The sequence below is a fragment of the Danio aesculapii genome, chromosome 24, assembly GCF_903798145.1.
Source record: "Danio aesculapii chromosome 24, fDanAes4.1, whole genome shotgun sequence".
NCBI lineage: Eukaryota > Metazoa > Chordata > Actinopteri > Cypriniformes > Danionidae > Danio > Danio aesculapii.
In genome coordinates this window covers 14,553,496-14,567,996 of record NC_079458.1, presented here as the reverse complement: position 1 = coordinate 14,567,996, position 14,501 = coordinate 14,553,496, and the positions used below count along the sequence as shown (strand labels likewise).

Below are 14,501 nucleotides of genomic sequence, written 5' to 3'. Positions count from 1 at the left end.
ATTGTAAAATGTTAATATTTTTCTTCCATATAAAAGCCAATTATTCTAGTTAAACAATAAACATAAATACTACTACTACTACCTGCACTTTTAAGTTAAAAAATTATACAGTTGAAGTCAGAATTATTAAACCCCGTAAATTATTACCCCCCCCTGTTTATTTTTTCCCCAATTTCTGTTTAACAGAGAGAAGATTTTTTCAACACATTTCTAAACAAAATAGTTTTAATAACTCATTTCTAATAACTGATTTATTTTATCTTTGCCATGATGACAGTACAAAAATTTGACTAGATATTTTTCAAGACACTTCTATACAGCTTTAAGCGACTGACTTGCACAACGTGCTCATGCTTTCCAGGCCCACCTAGTTGAAAGAATGCCACGAGTAATATGACAAGAACTGAACCAATCAGCTTAGATTTACATTAGACAAACACAATTTTTTTATTCTCATTGTTATTTATTTATTTATTTATTTATTTATTTATTGTTCTGTTGTTTATTTTCAGTGCAAAATTATTAATTATGTTTAAATGTCAAAACCTTTTTTTCTTTACTTATTTTTAAGTTCAAAGTGAAGTGGACTATTGTTTGCTGTATTATTTAGTTACTGTGCAACAATAAATAACACTTTAAAGTATAATGGGTTTATATGCGATTTTCTAAACTAGTAGTGTTTTGAAATCAATGAATGCATAATAATCGTGATAACTGTGAAGCCATGATTATTCCTCAGACTATCAGACTAATCGTACAACCAAAATCTATAATCGCTGCATCCCTACTCCATTGAGATATTATGAAACAAACTGATCAGTCAGTCCAAGAAACTGAGCATTATTTACAACATACATCAGCAGGAATATATGATATAAAAAAAAACTCTATAACCTTTTAACAGGCACTATAACCACCTGGTTGTCCATCTGGTTTGTCTATTGGTTGAAAAAAAGGCTTAGTACACAGTTTAACCAATAAATGGCCCCCAAAATATGATTTCATAGAGATCACCTTAAAGGGTTCCACCATTCATTCTCACCAAATCAAAACCTGACAGTTTTATGCTTCTAAAATGTGAAAGTTACCATTTTAACAGCAGTTTTACAGAAACATATGCCATTTGAATAACAATTGCACTCTGGGCTCTGTTTGGGAGGGCTGCTCTGCTTGTTTTTGTGTTGACTTGATGTCTTTGGTTTTACTGTACTGTCAGTCAAGCACCTTAGCATCATTACTCTGCCCTCTCAGGCTGAAAGATGGCAGCCATTACTCCGTCAGCTTGTCCGCTGTGCACAACACCATAACCTTAAAACACACACACACACACAGCTGTCGGCCTCACACACAAATTTTGTATACTAACATATGCACAAACCCGAAAATGCAACAGTTGTTGGCTGCTTCTTGCATGCCTTTCTTGTCCTCTCCCTTCTTACACTCATTCCTTCACACTCCTGCATGTCTGACACCAACAAATGTTACCTCTGCCATCTGCTGCTCGGAGAATCACAGTCATGCATGACTTTTTTTTTTACTTCATTTTTATACTCCAAAACTTGTGTTGTTTTGTTGCCTCCATCCATTCATGCCTATGAAAATCGGGCCCGTTGAGTGAATGGAAATTTTATTTCATGCTTTTAAGATCTTGCAAACCGATGTGAGAATAACACTGGGAGACGAGGTAACGCACGTCTGCATTCACTTCTTACTTTTAAGATAACACTAACAAACTGATCGCTAATGACTTTAACAGGTCTTGCTAATTGCAGGAAAACATGCTGTGGTTAATGGTTGTGTTGATTATATTATATTCAATTTGAGATTTTAATGCAAAACCTAAACAATAATAATGGTATACTTTATATGGAATATTACATCATCTCCGTTTAATGTCTTGAATTTTGTGGTAATAATCTTGGGCGTTTTTCTACCCATAGTTCCTCTTCCTGTCTGAGGTGTTGCAGTGGAGAGCCCAAACCACACCAGATCATGTGCTCTTCACCCTCCTCAGCTCAAGGGTACGATCTCTAATAATATTATGCATTTTCTTTCAATTCTTTAAATGCGGTTGATAGTTTTTTGTTTTAAAGGAACAAATTAGCTCTTGTTAATTTACCTTTTATTTCATATATATATTTAGTGTCATTTTATTATTCTGCAGCACTAAATAAACTTTTCCTTGTTTAATAATATTATGCATCTCTTTTTTATTAATTCATAATTTTTTGTTTTAATTGTGTTGATAATTAAAAAAATAGCTTTTGATCATTTGAATAAAATGTAACATATTCAATGTAATAAAAATGTATTTTGTCCGTTTTATTATTATTACTATAGTTTTAAATAAGTCTATATAATTATTTTTTATTTAGGTATTTTAGTTTTTAGTTAGGAATAATCAAGTTTAGGTAGTGGTGGTTTTGGTTTTAAACAATGAAATATTCAGCAGAACTAAATAAACTTTACCTTTTTAATAATAATAGTATGCATTTTCCTTAAAATGTTTTCTCTTTTTATTGTTATTATTTTTTTTTATTGCGTTGATAGTTTTTGATTGTTTAAATAAAATTCCATATATTCAGTGTAATAAAAAAAGTGTTTTATATTAAATTTAATTTAAAAAACTGTTTTAAAGAGCCTATACGTTTAAGTTAGGAATGATCAAATTTAAGTAGAGGTGGTTTTGGTTTTAAATAATGTAATATTCTGCAGAATTAAATAAACTTTACCTTTTTAATAAAATTATGCATTTTTAAAAAAATGTTTTCTCTTTTTTATTCATTAAATATTTTTTTTAATTGAGTAAAAAGAACATAAATGCTTGATATGACAGACAGTAAAAGACTTCCCACTTTTCCCTTTTAAACTTTCATAACAAGACAATAAAACATTTATAAATAATAAAATAATGATAAATAGCATGACTTCATAATAATAACAATAAATGCAGGAACAATAACTGTATAACTGTAATAATAATAGTAAATAAAAAGGAGTACAATAAAAATAATAAAATAAATTTGAGTTGATAGTTAAAAATAGTTTTTGATCATTTGAATAAAATTGTTTATATTCAGTGTAATAAAAAAGTGTTTGGTCAGTGCTATTATAATTAATGTTTTAAATAAGTCTATATAATTATTTTAATGAGGTATTTTGGTTTTAAGTTAGGAATGATCAAATTTAGGTAGTGGTGGTTTAGTTTTGAATAACAAAGTATTCTGCAGAACTAAATAAACTTGAACTTTTTAAAATAATGTTATGCATTTTCTTTAAAGTCTTTTCTATACTTTTATTTTTATTAACTCTTTTTTTAAAATTGCATTAATAGTTTAAAAAATAGCTCTGGATCATTTGAATAAAATGTCATATATTCAGTGTAATAAAAAAAGTGTTTTATAATAAATGTAATAAAGAGTTTTAAATAAGACTATAAAATAATTTTTTATTTAGGTATTTTAGTTTGAAGTTAGTGCGACGCAGTGGCGCAGTAGGTAGTGCTGTCGCCTCATAGCAAGAAAGTCGCTGGTTCGAGCCTCGTCTGGGTCAGTTGGTGTTTCGGTTTGGAGTTTGCATGTTCTCCCTGCGTTCGTGATTTCTTCCGAGTGCTCCGGTTTCCTCCACAGTCCAAAGACATGCAGTATAGGTGAATTGGGTTGGCTAAATTGTCCATAGTGTATTAGTGTGAATGAGTGTGTGTGGATGTTTCCCAGAGATGGGTTGCGGCTGGAAGGGCATCCACTGCGTGAAAGCGTGCTGGATAAGTTGGCGGTTCATTCCGCTGTGGCGACCCCAGATTAATAAAGGGACTACGCCGATAAGAGAATGAATGAGTTTGAAGTTAGGAATGATAAAGTTTAGGTAGCGGTGGTTTTGGTTTTAAATAACAAAGTATTCTGCAGAACTAAATAAACTTTCCCTCAGTTTTCAATAACCAGTACTTCCAGACTAACCAATAAATTGCAAGCAGAAATATACAGTATTTAGTAAAAAAATCTACTACAATTCTGCATTAAGAAACCACCAGCTAATTTTCTAGAGGTGTTTCGAACGTGGTCCTGTGCTTAGAAAAAAAGACTACAGAGAAATGTCTCTATTTCTGCACTGTTTCCCCCCTCCAGGGAGCAGGAATTGCTTTCATAAATGATCTCGGCCTGGTTTGTGAGGGATACATTGTTTTAATATAGTTTAAAATGCAGCCATTTATCATAACAGGCTATTTTGAACACTATATGCCCTCTTTAGAAGAGTTTTGATAACTCATCCTGAACTGGGAACATGTGATGTTGATGTGTGTGTGTGTGTGTGTGTGTGTGTGTGTGTGTGTGCGTGCGTGCGTGCGTGCGTGCGTGCGTGCGTGCGTGCGTGCGTGCGTGCGTGCGTGCGTGTGTGTGTGTGTTTGTGGATGCAGGGTACAGTCTTGAGCTCACTGACGTGTCTTCAGTTGCATAAGCGGGCAGAGAAGATTGCCACCATGTTGATGGAGCGAGGACACCTGCAGGACGGGGATCACGTTGCACTGGTTTATCCACCTGGTACGATACATTCAGCTACAAATCTACACCCCAGTTTTGTGATCAGTTGCTCTGTATCTTTTTATGATGCTCATTTAAACCAGGTGTCTCAGATTAGGTCAGGTACACAGATGAACAATTTACTGTGGTAAAAATGTTTAATTTTACTAATAATATTTCTATTAATACTGAATCATGTTTCTCGATAATTCCAGTCCTGTTGTAGGTAGCAGACCAGAAACATCACAGTCTAGTTTTAATACAATGGTCACAGCTCATTCATCTGTAATAGTTTAAAGCAAGGTTCCATTAGTTAACACATTTCAGGTCATTTTTCGTGTGATTCTTGATGCTAGTTAGTTAAAGTAAAAAGATTCTATTCAATTAATACTACTAAATAGAGTTCAGCTAAAATAAGCAAACAATTACTTATTTCTTATTAACCAACATGAACCGAGTTTAATGTAATTAAATTATTATTAACCAAAGCATTAACTGATGTTCACAAATCATGTTGTGCCATGTTAGTGAGTAGATAAACACATCTTTCATAAAAAAGACAGATTTAATTATTATTGAGAGTGATAATACAAAAATGGGGTAACGCAGAGGCGCAGTAGGTAGTGCTGTCGCCTCACAGCAAGAAGGTCACTGGTTCGAGCCTCGGCTGGATCAGTTGGCGTTTCTGTGTGGAGTTTACATGTTCTCCCTGCGTTTGCGTGGGTTTCCTCCGGGTGCTCCGGTTTCCCCCACAGTCCAAAGACATGCGGTACAGGTAAATTGGGTTGGCTAAATTGTCCATAGTGTATGTATGCGTGCGAATGAGTGTAATGTAATGAGTGATATGTAAAACATATGCTGGATAAGTTGGCGCTTCATTCCGTTGTGGCGACCCCAGATTAAAAAAGGGACTAAACCAAAAAGAAAATGAATGAATTAATGAATAATACAAAAGTAGCGATAATGTCATATTTCATAATTTAATTTTAATTTAATGTTAAAAAACTAAATGTTTACAGACATTATAAATATGTGTTTTAATTTCCCTCACTCCATATCAAATCCTTCAAACTGAACAGTATTCAAAATGATAAAATATTATAAAATATTCAAAATGATAAGTGTAGAACAAGTTGTAGTGCCATTCACTTCTAGTGGCATGCTTAAAATGCACTTTACAAACACTCATATAACTAACTCATTCAGCACTACTTAAAATTGGTTGCTTGCCTGACATTAATTCCATTATAAATACTCAGAACCCATTTTATATGATAAAATGATGTCTATTCTTTAAAACACGGTTCACATGTATATTTGTTCATTAATTTACAGGTATAGATCTTATTGCTGCCTTTTACGGATGCCTGTATGCTGGCTGTGTACCGATTACAGTACGACCACCACACCCCCAGAACATCGCCACCACCCTGCCCACTGTGAAAATGATTGTGGAAGTAAGTTTTGACCACATAACCTTTTCTAGGTAGCAGTGTTGTCACGATACTGAAATTTCTACACTCGATATGATGAAAAATATCAATATTCAATATCATTTTCCATACTGCAAGGAATCCACCCCCATACACATAAAATTAGGAGTGTTCAATTTTTATTTTTTATTAAAGACAAACAAGTCGATATCAATACTAACTAAAAGCAAGATCGAATCATTTTAAATATTCCAGTATCGATACTTATCAAAATATCAATATTTTTGACAAGACTACTATGTAGTATGTGATATGTGACAAAAACAATGGCTAATATATGAATAGCTATTCAAGTGAGCTGATCGGCCTGTGTGATGACCACACAGATCATATTCAAGCTCAAGTGTAATTTCGATACGATACCTTGAAAAATATAGATATTCGAAAACTTTTTCAATACTGCAAAGAACCCCCATACACACAAAATTAAGAGTATCCCAATTAATTTTTTTATTAAAGATAAACAAGCCAATATTGATACTAACCAAAAACAAGATCATATCATTTTAGATATTCCAGTATCGATACTTATCGAAATATCAACATTTTTGACAAAACTACTATGTAGTATGTGATATGTGACAAAAACAATGGCTAATGTATGAATATGCGTTCAAGTGAGCCGATCGGCCTGTGTGATGACCACACAGATCATATCCAATCTCTTTAAGACTAACTTCGAAACGATACCTTGAAAAATATCGATATTCAATATCATTTTTGATACTGGAAGGAACCCCCCATACACACAAAATTAAGAGTGTCCCATTTTTATTTTTTATTAAAGATAAGCAAACCGATATCGATACTAACCAAAAGCAAGATGGTATGGTTTTAGATATACCAGTATTGACAACACTACTATGTATTATGTGATATGTGGCAAAAACGATGGCTAACATATGAATTTGTGTGCAGGTGAGTCGATCGGCCTGTGTGATGACCACACAGATCATATCCAAGCTCCTCAAGTCAAAGGAGGCATCGGCTGCAGTTGATGTCAGGACGTGGCCTCCTGTTCTGGACACAGGTGAGTCACATCAGACGGCTTCTTCAGAATAATTTATAGAGGTCCTGTCTTACACTTGTCCTTTAGTACATCATTTTACTGCTTGAGCATTAAAAAGATCTGCAAAGTATATGTCAGTAAGCACTGTTTCTGAACTCTTAGATTGATTTTTCTGATTGATAGTTCTGAGTTTTTAACAATGTACACAACACAATCTCCTCCATTTAAATAAAACTGCTCAAGAGACAGGATCTGGTTGAGCTGTGTTAGTAGTGTGTCCAGCATGCAGTCTAACATAGGTCTACATTCACAGGCATTTACAACATTATGTGAAGGTCTATATTTTTGTGTGATTTTGACATAGCCTCGTGTATATTTGACAGTTGATTTAAAGCAAACAGTACTCACGATTTAGGAAACTAGAACATTTACTCTATTCCTCTCCCAGTTAAATTGCCTCTTACTTTCATGTAGTTTAGGAGAAGTCGATGTATTGTCTTGTAGTAAATCCAGCAGCTCTAATCTACTCTGCCAGGCGCATCAGCATGGAAATATAAAAGCGATGCATTCTAAAAACTCCCAAAGGGGAATCAGCAGAACTATTCAAAATGCACATGTGAATGGGGTTAAATTAACTTTGGCTAATCAAGATCAGCATTCACTCACATCTAAAAACACACTTTTTGGGACTCATTCTCAGCCAAGCACTGCTGTGGGGTGATATTTGTGCTCTTGTGTTGTTCATTCGCATGATTTTCTGGGGAAAAGCACCCATAAAAAAATATCTGCTCTCTGTTACGCAACACAGAGCCAGGCTCAAGAAAAAACAAATTTACCACCCGGAAGTAAGCTTTTTGGAAAGAAATACCAAATCATATTATGTCCAAAGCATATTGTTGCAACTTGACCTGTTCTTTAAAAGGTGAATATTATGCTATATGGATAGTATGCATTAAACCACGTGTTTAAAGTTGGGAAGTACTTAATTTTGCCCTTTAGCAATTGTTTTTGACATTTGTTGTTAGCTCAGAGATGAGATAATATGGCAGGGAGGGAGAGTTATTAGAATTATAGTTTGCGAGGGCCCATTAATTTTGTTGCCCTGCACATAATATGCTATTCTGATTTTGTTTTGAAGGTTTTTTTTACAATAGGTTGACATTCATCCAAGATAAAAAAAAAACTAGTTTAATTTTCTTACAAGACGAACTGCAACATCACCTCATTCCTCACAGTGTCTGAAATGGTTCGTTAAAGATTCAGTCTCTCTAAGCCCCGCCTTTCTGACAGTCTATTCTGCTGTGATTGGTCTAGATTGTACAGTCAGTTTTGATTAGTTTATTCCTTATAGTGCCTGCATCGAAAACAAAGCTCTGAAGGCTTCATCAGCATATGTGGAAACAGTGATGCAAACTTTAAAGATGGCGTCATTTTTACCAGTTCTGGCAATTTGGATTTATTTTCACATCACAGAAAACAATGGGTTCTTGTCACGTTGACGACACAAACCAAACTCTTCCAGGGTTCAGCTATAACTACAGTGTTCAAGGGTCAAAGTAATCATTGTTTGCATGAAGTCATTAAAAACCAAGTGCTGGCATTATTTTCCACAAAACCACATACTGTAGGCTTGTTCAGGAAGTAACACTGGAGTTACTGACAACTTGTTTCAGGCAGTTCAGAATCAGTTCATTCTTTTTGTAGACAATAATTCTATTTATAATGCACTTTAATATTTGAATCTTTGCTGACATTTTATATTTACATTAAAGATAAAAGAGAATGTCCAAAAAAACCATCAAATTATTCTGCAATAGGCCAGTGTTGATTTCATGGTGACATTAATATCTTCAATGCATGTTTTCCAGATGATCTGCCAAAGAAGAAGCCTCCTCAGCTCTACAAACCCTCCAATCCAGACACGCTGGCTTACTTGGACTTCAGCGTCTCCACTACCGGGATGCTTGCTGGAGTAAAGGTGAGCTTTCTCATTTTGGGTGAAATGTGAAACCACTGCTCTTTACTTCCTCAACACACACACACATGAACAGACACACACACACATAAATGTACAACAAATTAAAAGAAAGCATTTGAAAAGAGAAACTAACCCTTCTCAGTTCACAATCGGGGAGATCAGGTGTCATGCGCACAGAGGAACTTTTCTTCTTTTATTGTTTAGAGATGAAAACCAGGCAGCTGCTTTTCTGTCATGGGAGCCATGAATGATTTTTGTGGAGACCACCCAGTATTGTGGAGTTTCTCTGTCCTTTGACTAAAAACTGATCTATTCGGGCCTTCCGAAGCCTTATACGGTTACATACTCCTTTATTTGCACTTTTACATGACACTTATGCCCATCATTTATCAATCATCTCAATATGTATTTGATAAAGCACAATTAAGTAACATGTGGTTGTTAATATTTATTTTGTTTGTGTTTTTGTGTGTTGTCAGATGTCCCACACAGCCACCAGTGCCTTTTGCCGCTCTATAAAGCTCCAGTGTGAGCTGTATCCCTCTCGGGAGGTGGCTATCTGCCTGGATCCATACTGTGGCCTCGGCTTCGTCCTCTGGTGCCTCTGCAGGTGAGACACGCAAAAATATACTAATGGAACAGGTGAAAGGTGTATCAACATTTAGTTTTTAAATACCTGTACAATATGAAGCAATGCATCTTTATGAACTCCACTCTGTGTGCAATTTTTTTTACATTAAAAGGAATGTTCGAAGTGGAATACAAGTTTATTTTCCAAATAATTTTTATTTCATAGTTTATAAAAGCAAGCACTAATTTAATTCATACAGTAGTTTGGATTAAGGCCACAAATATATATTGTTTTAGCATTGATATCGCAATTTATGAATCTGCAATATTCACATCGCTGGACGTATAGTGTGAAGTCAGGACTATAGTTGAACAAGTAGTTCAGAACACATGAGAATTTTGGAGTCATTTTAGTTTAACAATAAAGTGAAAGTTTATGAATTGCTTGTGTTTTTAAGGCCTGTGGAAACGTTTAAAGCAATTTTAAAGGGCACTTTTTGATGAAAATCATCTTTTGGAAGCTGTTTGAACAGGGCTCTGTGTAGGTATAGTGTGTCCACAGTCATATTGGGGTGATATAAAGACAATAAGTCTATTTTTTTATACTGACGTTAAAATAGGATCCAAATCCCTCCCATTTTGAGGCCCACAGCAACGTGACGTAGGAGTGCAGTTTCCCCACCTACCAAATTGATTGACTGCCGAGTATGAACATGTCTGTGTAGTAACAAGTATATATCAACAAGACAGAATGTGCGCAAAGCAACTGAGATTAAAAGATTTGTTGAGCTCTCTGTGATCATCAGTCATCATCAAATGTGATCAACAATGAGTTTTACAAGTTTAAAACATTTTAAAACAGTGCATGTTTGTGCTGTGTGTCTTTATAACCACAGCCACATATCAGTACGATTATAAAAGAAGAGGCTTCAATCCCGGTTTGTGAACGCTAAATCAGGTTTATTTTGTACATTAACATAACGGATATCTATACTGCAGTGGATATTAATGTGTATCCTGTCACATTTGCCTGCAAAAACAGTGCAAAGTTAAATGCGTGTGCTGTGTGTGTGTGTGTGTGTGTGTATGTACATGAACTTTGTCATTGTCGCAGAAAGGTTTGAATTAACTCCACAACAAATACATCAAATACTCATTGGCAAAGTTCTTACTGTAGTATTTTTCACAAGTGTTACGTGATATCTGCTTACTTGTCTGTGATGTCTGTCACTGTGCTGCTTATCAGCCGAGATGGAGATTGAGGTTCACTCTTACAGGTACATGGGAACGGTGGGCGGAGAGAACTAGCAGTAAAGGCACAGACAACAAAAACAGCTACATGGTGTTCAGAGCAGAAAATCCAATATTCTGAAAGCTATAATAAATAATCTGATGGGTGTTTTGAGCTGAAACTTTACAGACACATTCTGGAAACACAGAAGACTTATCTTAAATCTAGGAAAAGGGGTTAAATGCGCTTTAAAGCGTTTTTGGGCTTTACATTTGCATCAAAGATGAACAAAGATTAATTACGTTTATTTATTTTATACAATGAAAACTATATGGTCTATTGTACATTTGTTTATTTTATTTCTGTTACTGAATACTGTTAGACTGCTTCATTTGTATATTTGCTCTACTGTATTTATATATGCTTGTAATTTGTTTATATATGCTTGTAATGCTTTATAATTTTGTTCGGTTTTTTCTAATATCTAAGTTTCCTTTGTTATGCTTGCCGTGTTTTGATCCCTGCCTTGTTTATCATGTTTTACTCCTGTCTGCTTTCTGACCATCTGCCTGTGTATTTGACTACGACTCTGGACTCCGTTTGCCCCTGTGTTGACCATAGTGATGGTGAAATGAAGCTTTCTGAACCAGTGAAGCGCTCGACTCAATTGCATCGGAAAAAAGATTCGTTACTCGAAGCTTTCTAAATCAGTGCTCGATGAGGACCTCTTCTGGTTAAAGTGTGGGAAAGCACTGTGTTGCAATAATGTCAAATGTTCACAAGTGACCAACTCATTCATGTAGTAATACAACAACAATAATATAAACAAATTACTGTAGTTTTTATACATAAGGTTTGTTACATTACACGACCGATGACTGTAGTAAAATCCAAGGTATTCAAACGTATTTACATTTATTGTATTCCAACTAGTCCCGTTCCAAGAGGGGATCGAACTGGTAATTCTTGCATGGGAGGCGAATGCTCTAAGTAGGAGGCTATGTGAGTGATGCTTCCGGGGTTGCACTCGCCAGCTGGCCTCAGTTAAACACTATACTACGACATGCAGTGGTGTTCTTCTTTACAAGATAGTTGTTAAAAAATACGCTAATACACTTTAGTATGCTTCAAAACCTTTTTACTATAAATTACTATTGTATTTTAGTTTAATTACTGGTGTGTGGGACCGCTGCAGTGCTTTAAAACAGTAGAAATGTATGTAATCGACGTCTAATCTCTCTCTATACACTTTATTAAACCATGAGGGTGTTTAAACCTTTGAATCAAAATATGAAGTAGTCACGTGGGTATAGGCGAAAATGAAGCTCCGGACGTCACTGATCAAGTGATGATTGCAAAATGAATCAAGCTCCGGTACACTGCTTCACTGCGAGATGTATCGTTTTTGTGATACATGCTTCGAAGCCTCGGTGCACAACGTCACATCACTAGTTGACCATTGCTTCAATGCTTCAATTGCTTCAACCCTCAATTTTATTCTTATTTTATTTGTTCACAAGAACATCTAAACATTGTAAATATACATTCCTCCTGGTTTTACTGCTTACTGATCTTTTCAATCAAAATTTCAGCTTATGACACTCAACCCAGATTTAGCTCCAATAACACATTTGCTTTTAAACTCTATTGTTTTAGTTACTGTAATTCAAAGTGATAATATTTACTATTGTAAACCCAGACCATCTCACTCAGACACATACCAATTCACTCATCAGGCTAAAATTCATCACTGGAGTATTTTAGATTTCCTGGTCAGCGAGCACAGCCTTCATGAACCACACAAATATTGAACCAATAAAAGCACTACCTCTAAAAATCTGGGCTGCCTTCAAACCAGTGTGTGTGTGTGTGTGTGTGTGTGTGTGTGTTTATGCTGTGCTGTGTCTGCTCTAGCAGAAAGTGTGCACTCAGCTCCTGTCTCGCTCGACTGATGTGTCTTATTTGTCAGGGTGTGCAGGTTGTGTTGTGGTAACGTTGTGCTTTCTCTCTCTCTCTCTCTCTCTCTCTCTCTCTCTCTCTCTCTCTCTCTCTTTCTGCTGGGTGAAGTGTGTATTCAGGACATCAGTCCATCTTGATTCCCCCGTCCGAGCTGGAGGTGAACCCTGCTCTGTGGCTGCTGGCTGTCAGTCAGTTCCGGGTCAGAGACACGTTCTGCTCGTATTCCGTCATGGAGCTTTGCACCAAGGGCTTAGGCCTGCAGACGGAGTCCCTCAAGGTACAACATCCTCTCTCAAGCATCAATCATTCGACTGCTGTTTAGGGCTGACGATTTAGATGTCCTGATTTGATTCTGATTCACAAGCTCGACAGTCTTGATTCGATTCTGTGAACATACTGTAGATTTAATGCAAATGCGATTGAAATTTATAAAAATGAGCAGTGAACTTTTTATTTTAGGTGCGTGGGTACATTAGTACTGGGCAAAGATTAATCACGATTAATTCAAAATAAAACTTTGTTTTGACACAAGATATGTGTGTGTGTTTTATATATATTTGTTTGGTATATGTAATAAAAACACATACATAAAAACATTTTTTTTTTGCACAGATATTTAAATTGATCTATAATTTGTATCATATACACACATAATTTATATCTAAATATAAATAAACATTGTCTCAAACATATGCATGCATGTGTGTGTGTGTATTTTTATAAACATAATAAATACACACAGATATTAATGTCAAAACAAGCTTTTTTTTACAAAAGATTAATCCCAATCTTTGCCCAGCACTAATTAAACCATATCATGATGTGTTTCAGATGTATGGAATAAGTGATGGCGATAAGGGGTGACTCAGTGGTTAGCACTGTTGCCTCACAGCAAGAAGGTTGGTTCGAGTCCCAGCAGGGTCAGTTGCCATTTCTGTGTGTAGTTTACATGGGGAGACCGTGTTGCGCGTGGGGTTTCCTCCGGGGCTCCGGTTTCCACCACAGTCCAAAGACATGTGGTAGAGGTGAATTGAATAAAGTAAATTGTCCGTTGTGTATGTGTGTGAATGAGTGTGTATGGGTGTTTCCCAGTACTGGGTTGCAGCTGGAAGGGCATCCACTGTGTAAAAAACATATGCTGGATAAGTTGGCGGTCCATTCTGCTGTGGTGACCCCTGATTGATAAATGCACTAAGCCGAAAGGAAAATGAATGAATAGAATAGAATAAGTGATCATGATGTGAAATATAGCAGAGGTTTTTCAAAGTCAAAGAAACACACACACACACACACACACACACACACACACACACACACACACACACACACGCACACATACATCTGCATTTTACATTTTGATTTATGAGCTGTTTTTTCTCATGGGGCCTAAAAAATATCGCTGTAATGTCAATTACTATACTTGTGGGGACATTTGGTAATTCAAGGTATATGCACACTCATGTACATATATATATATACATGTAGAATGTATTTGTTCTGTTCAGAACCTATCTATCTATCTATCTATCTATCTATCTATCTATCTATCTATCTATCTATCTATCTATCTATCTATCTATCTATCTATCTATCTATCTATCTATCTATCTATCTATCTATCTATCTATCTATCTATCTATCTATATAGACAGACAGACAGACAGACAGACAGATAGACAGATAGACAGATAGATAGATAGATAGATAGATAGATAGATAGATAGATAGATAGATAGATAGATAG

The 14,501-nt window shown here is 35.5% G+C and overlaps 1 protein-coding gene across 6 annotated transcripts in view; it reads left to right on the top strand.

Annotated features, from left to right (window-relative positions):
• Nucleotides 1–14,501, top strand: part of dip2ca (disco-interacting protein 2 homolog Ca) — a 235,944-nt gene that overhangs the window by 200,669 nt on the left and 20,774 nt on the right. For all 6 annotated transcript variants that reach the window (XM_056450841.1, XM_056450840.1, XM_056450839.1 and 3 more), the window contains 7 exons: nt 1,941–2,021; nt 4,415–4,538; nt 5,853–5,974; nt 6,929–7,040; nt 8,888–8,997; nt 9,477–9,607; nt 12,866–13,034. In XM_056450841.1, the coding sequence (XP_056306816.1) occupies nt 1,941–2,021; nt 4,415–4,538; nt 5,853–5,974; nt 6,929–7,040; nt 8,888–8,997; nt 9,477–9,607; nt 12,866–13,034 (849 nt within the window). The remainder of the gene's footprint in view (nt 1–1,940; nt 2,022–4,414; nt 4,539–5,852; nt 5,975–6,928; nt 7,041–8,887; nt 8,998–9,476; nt 9,608–12,865; nt 13,035–14,501) is intronic.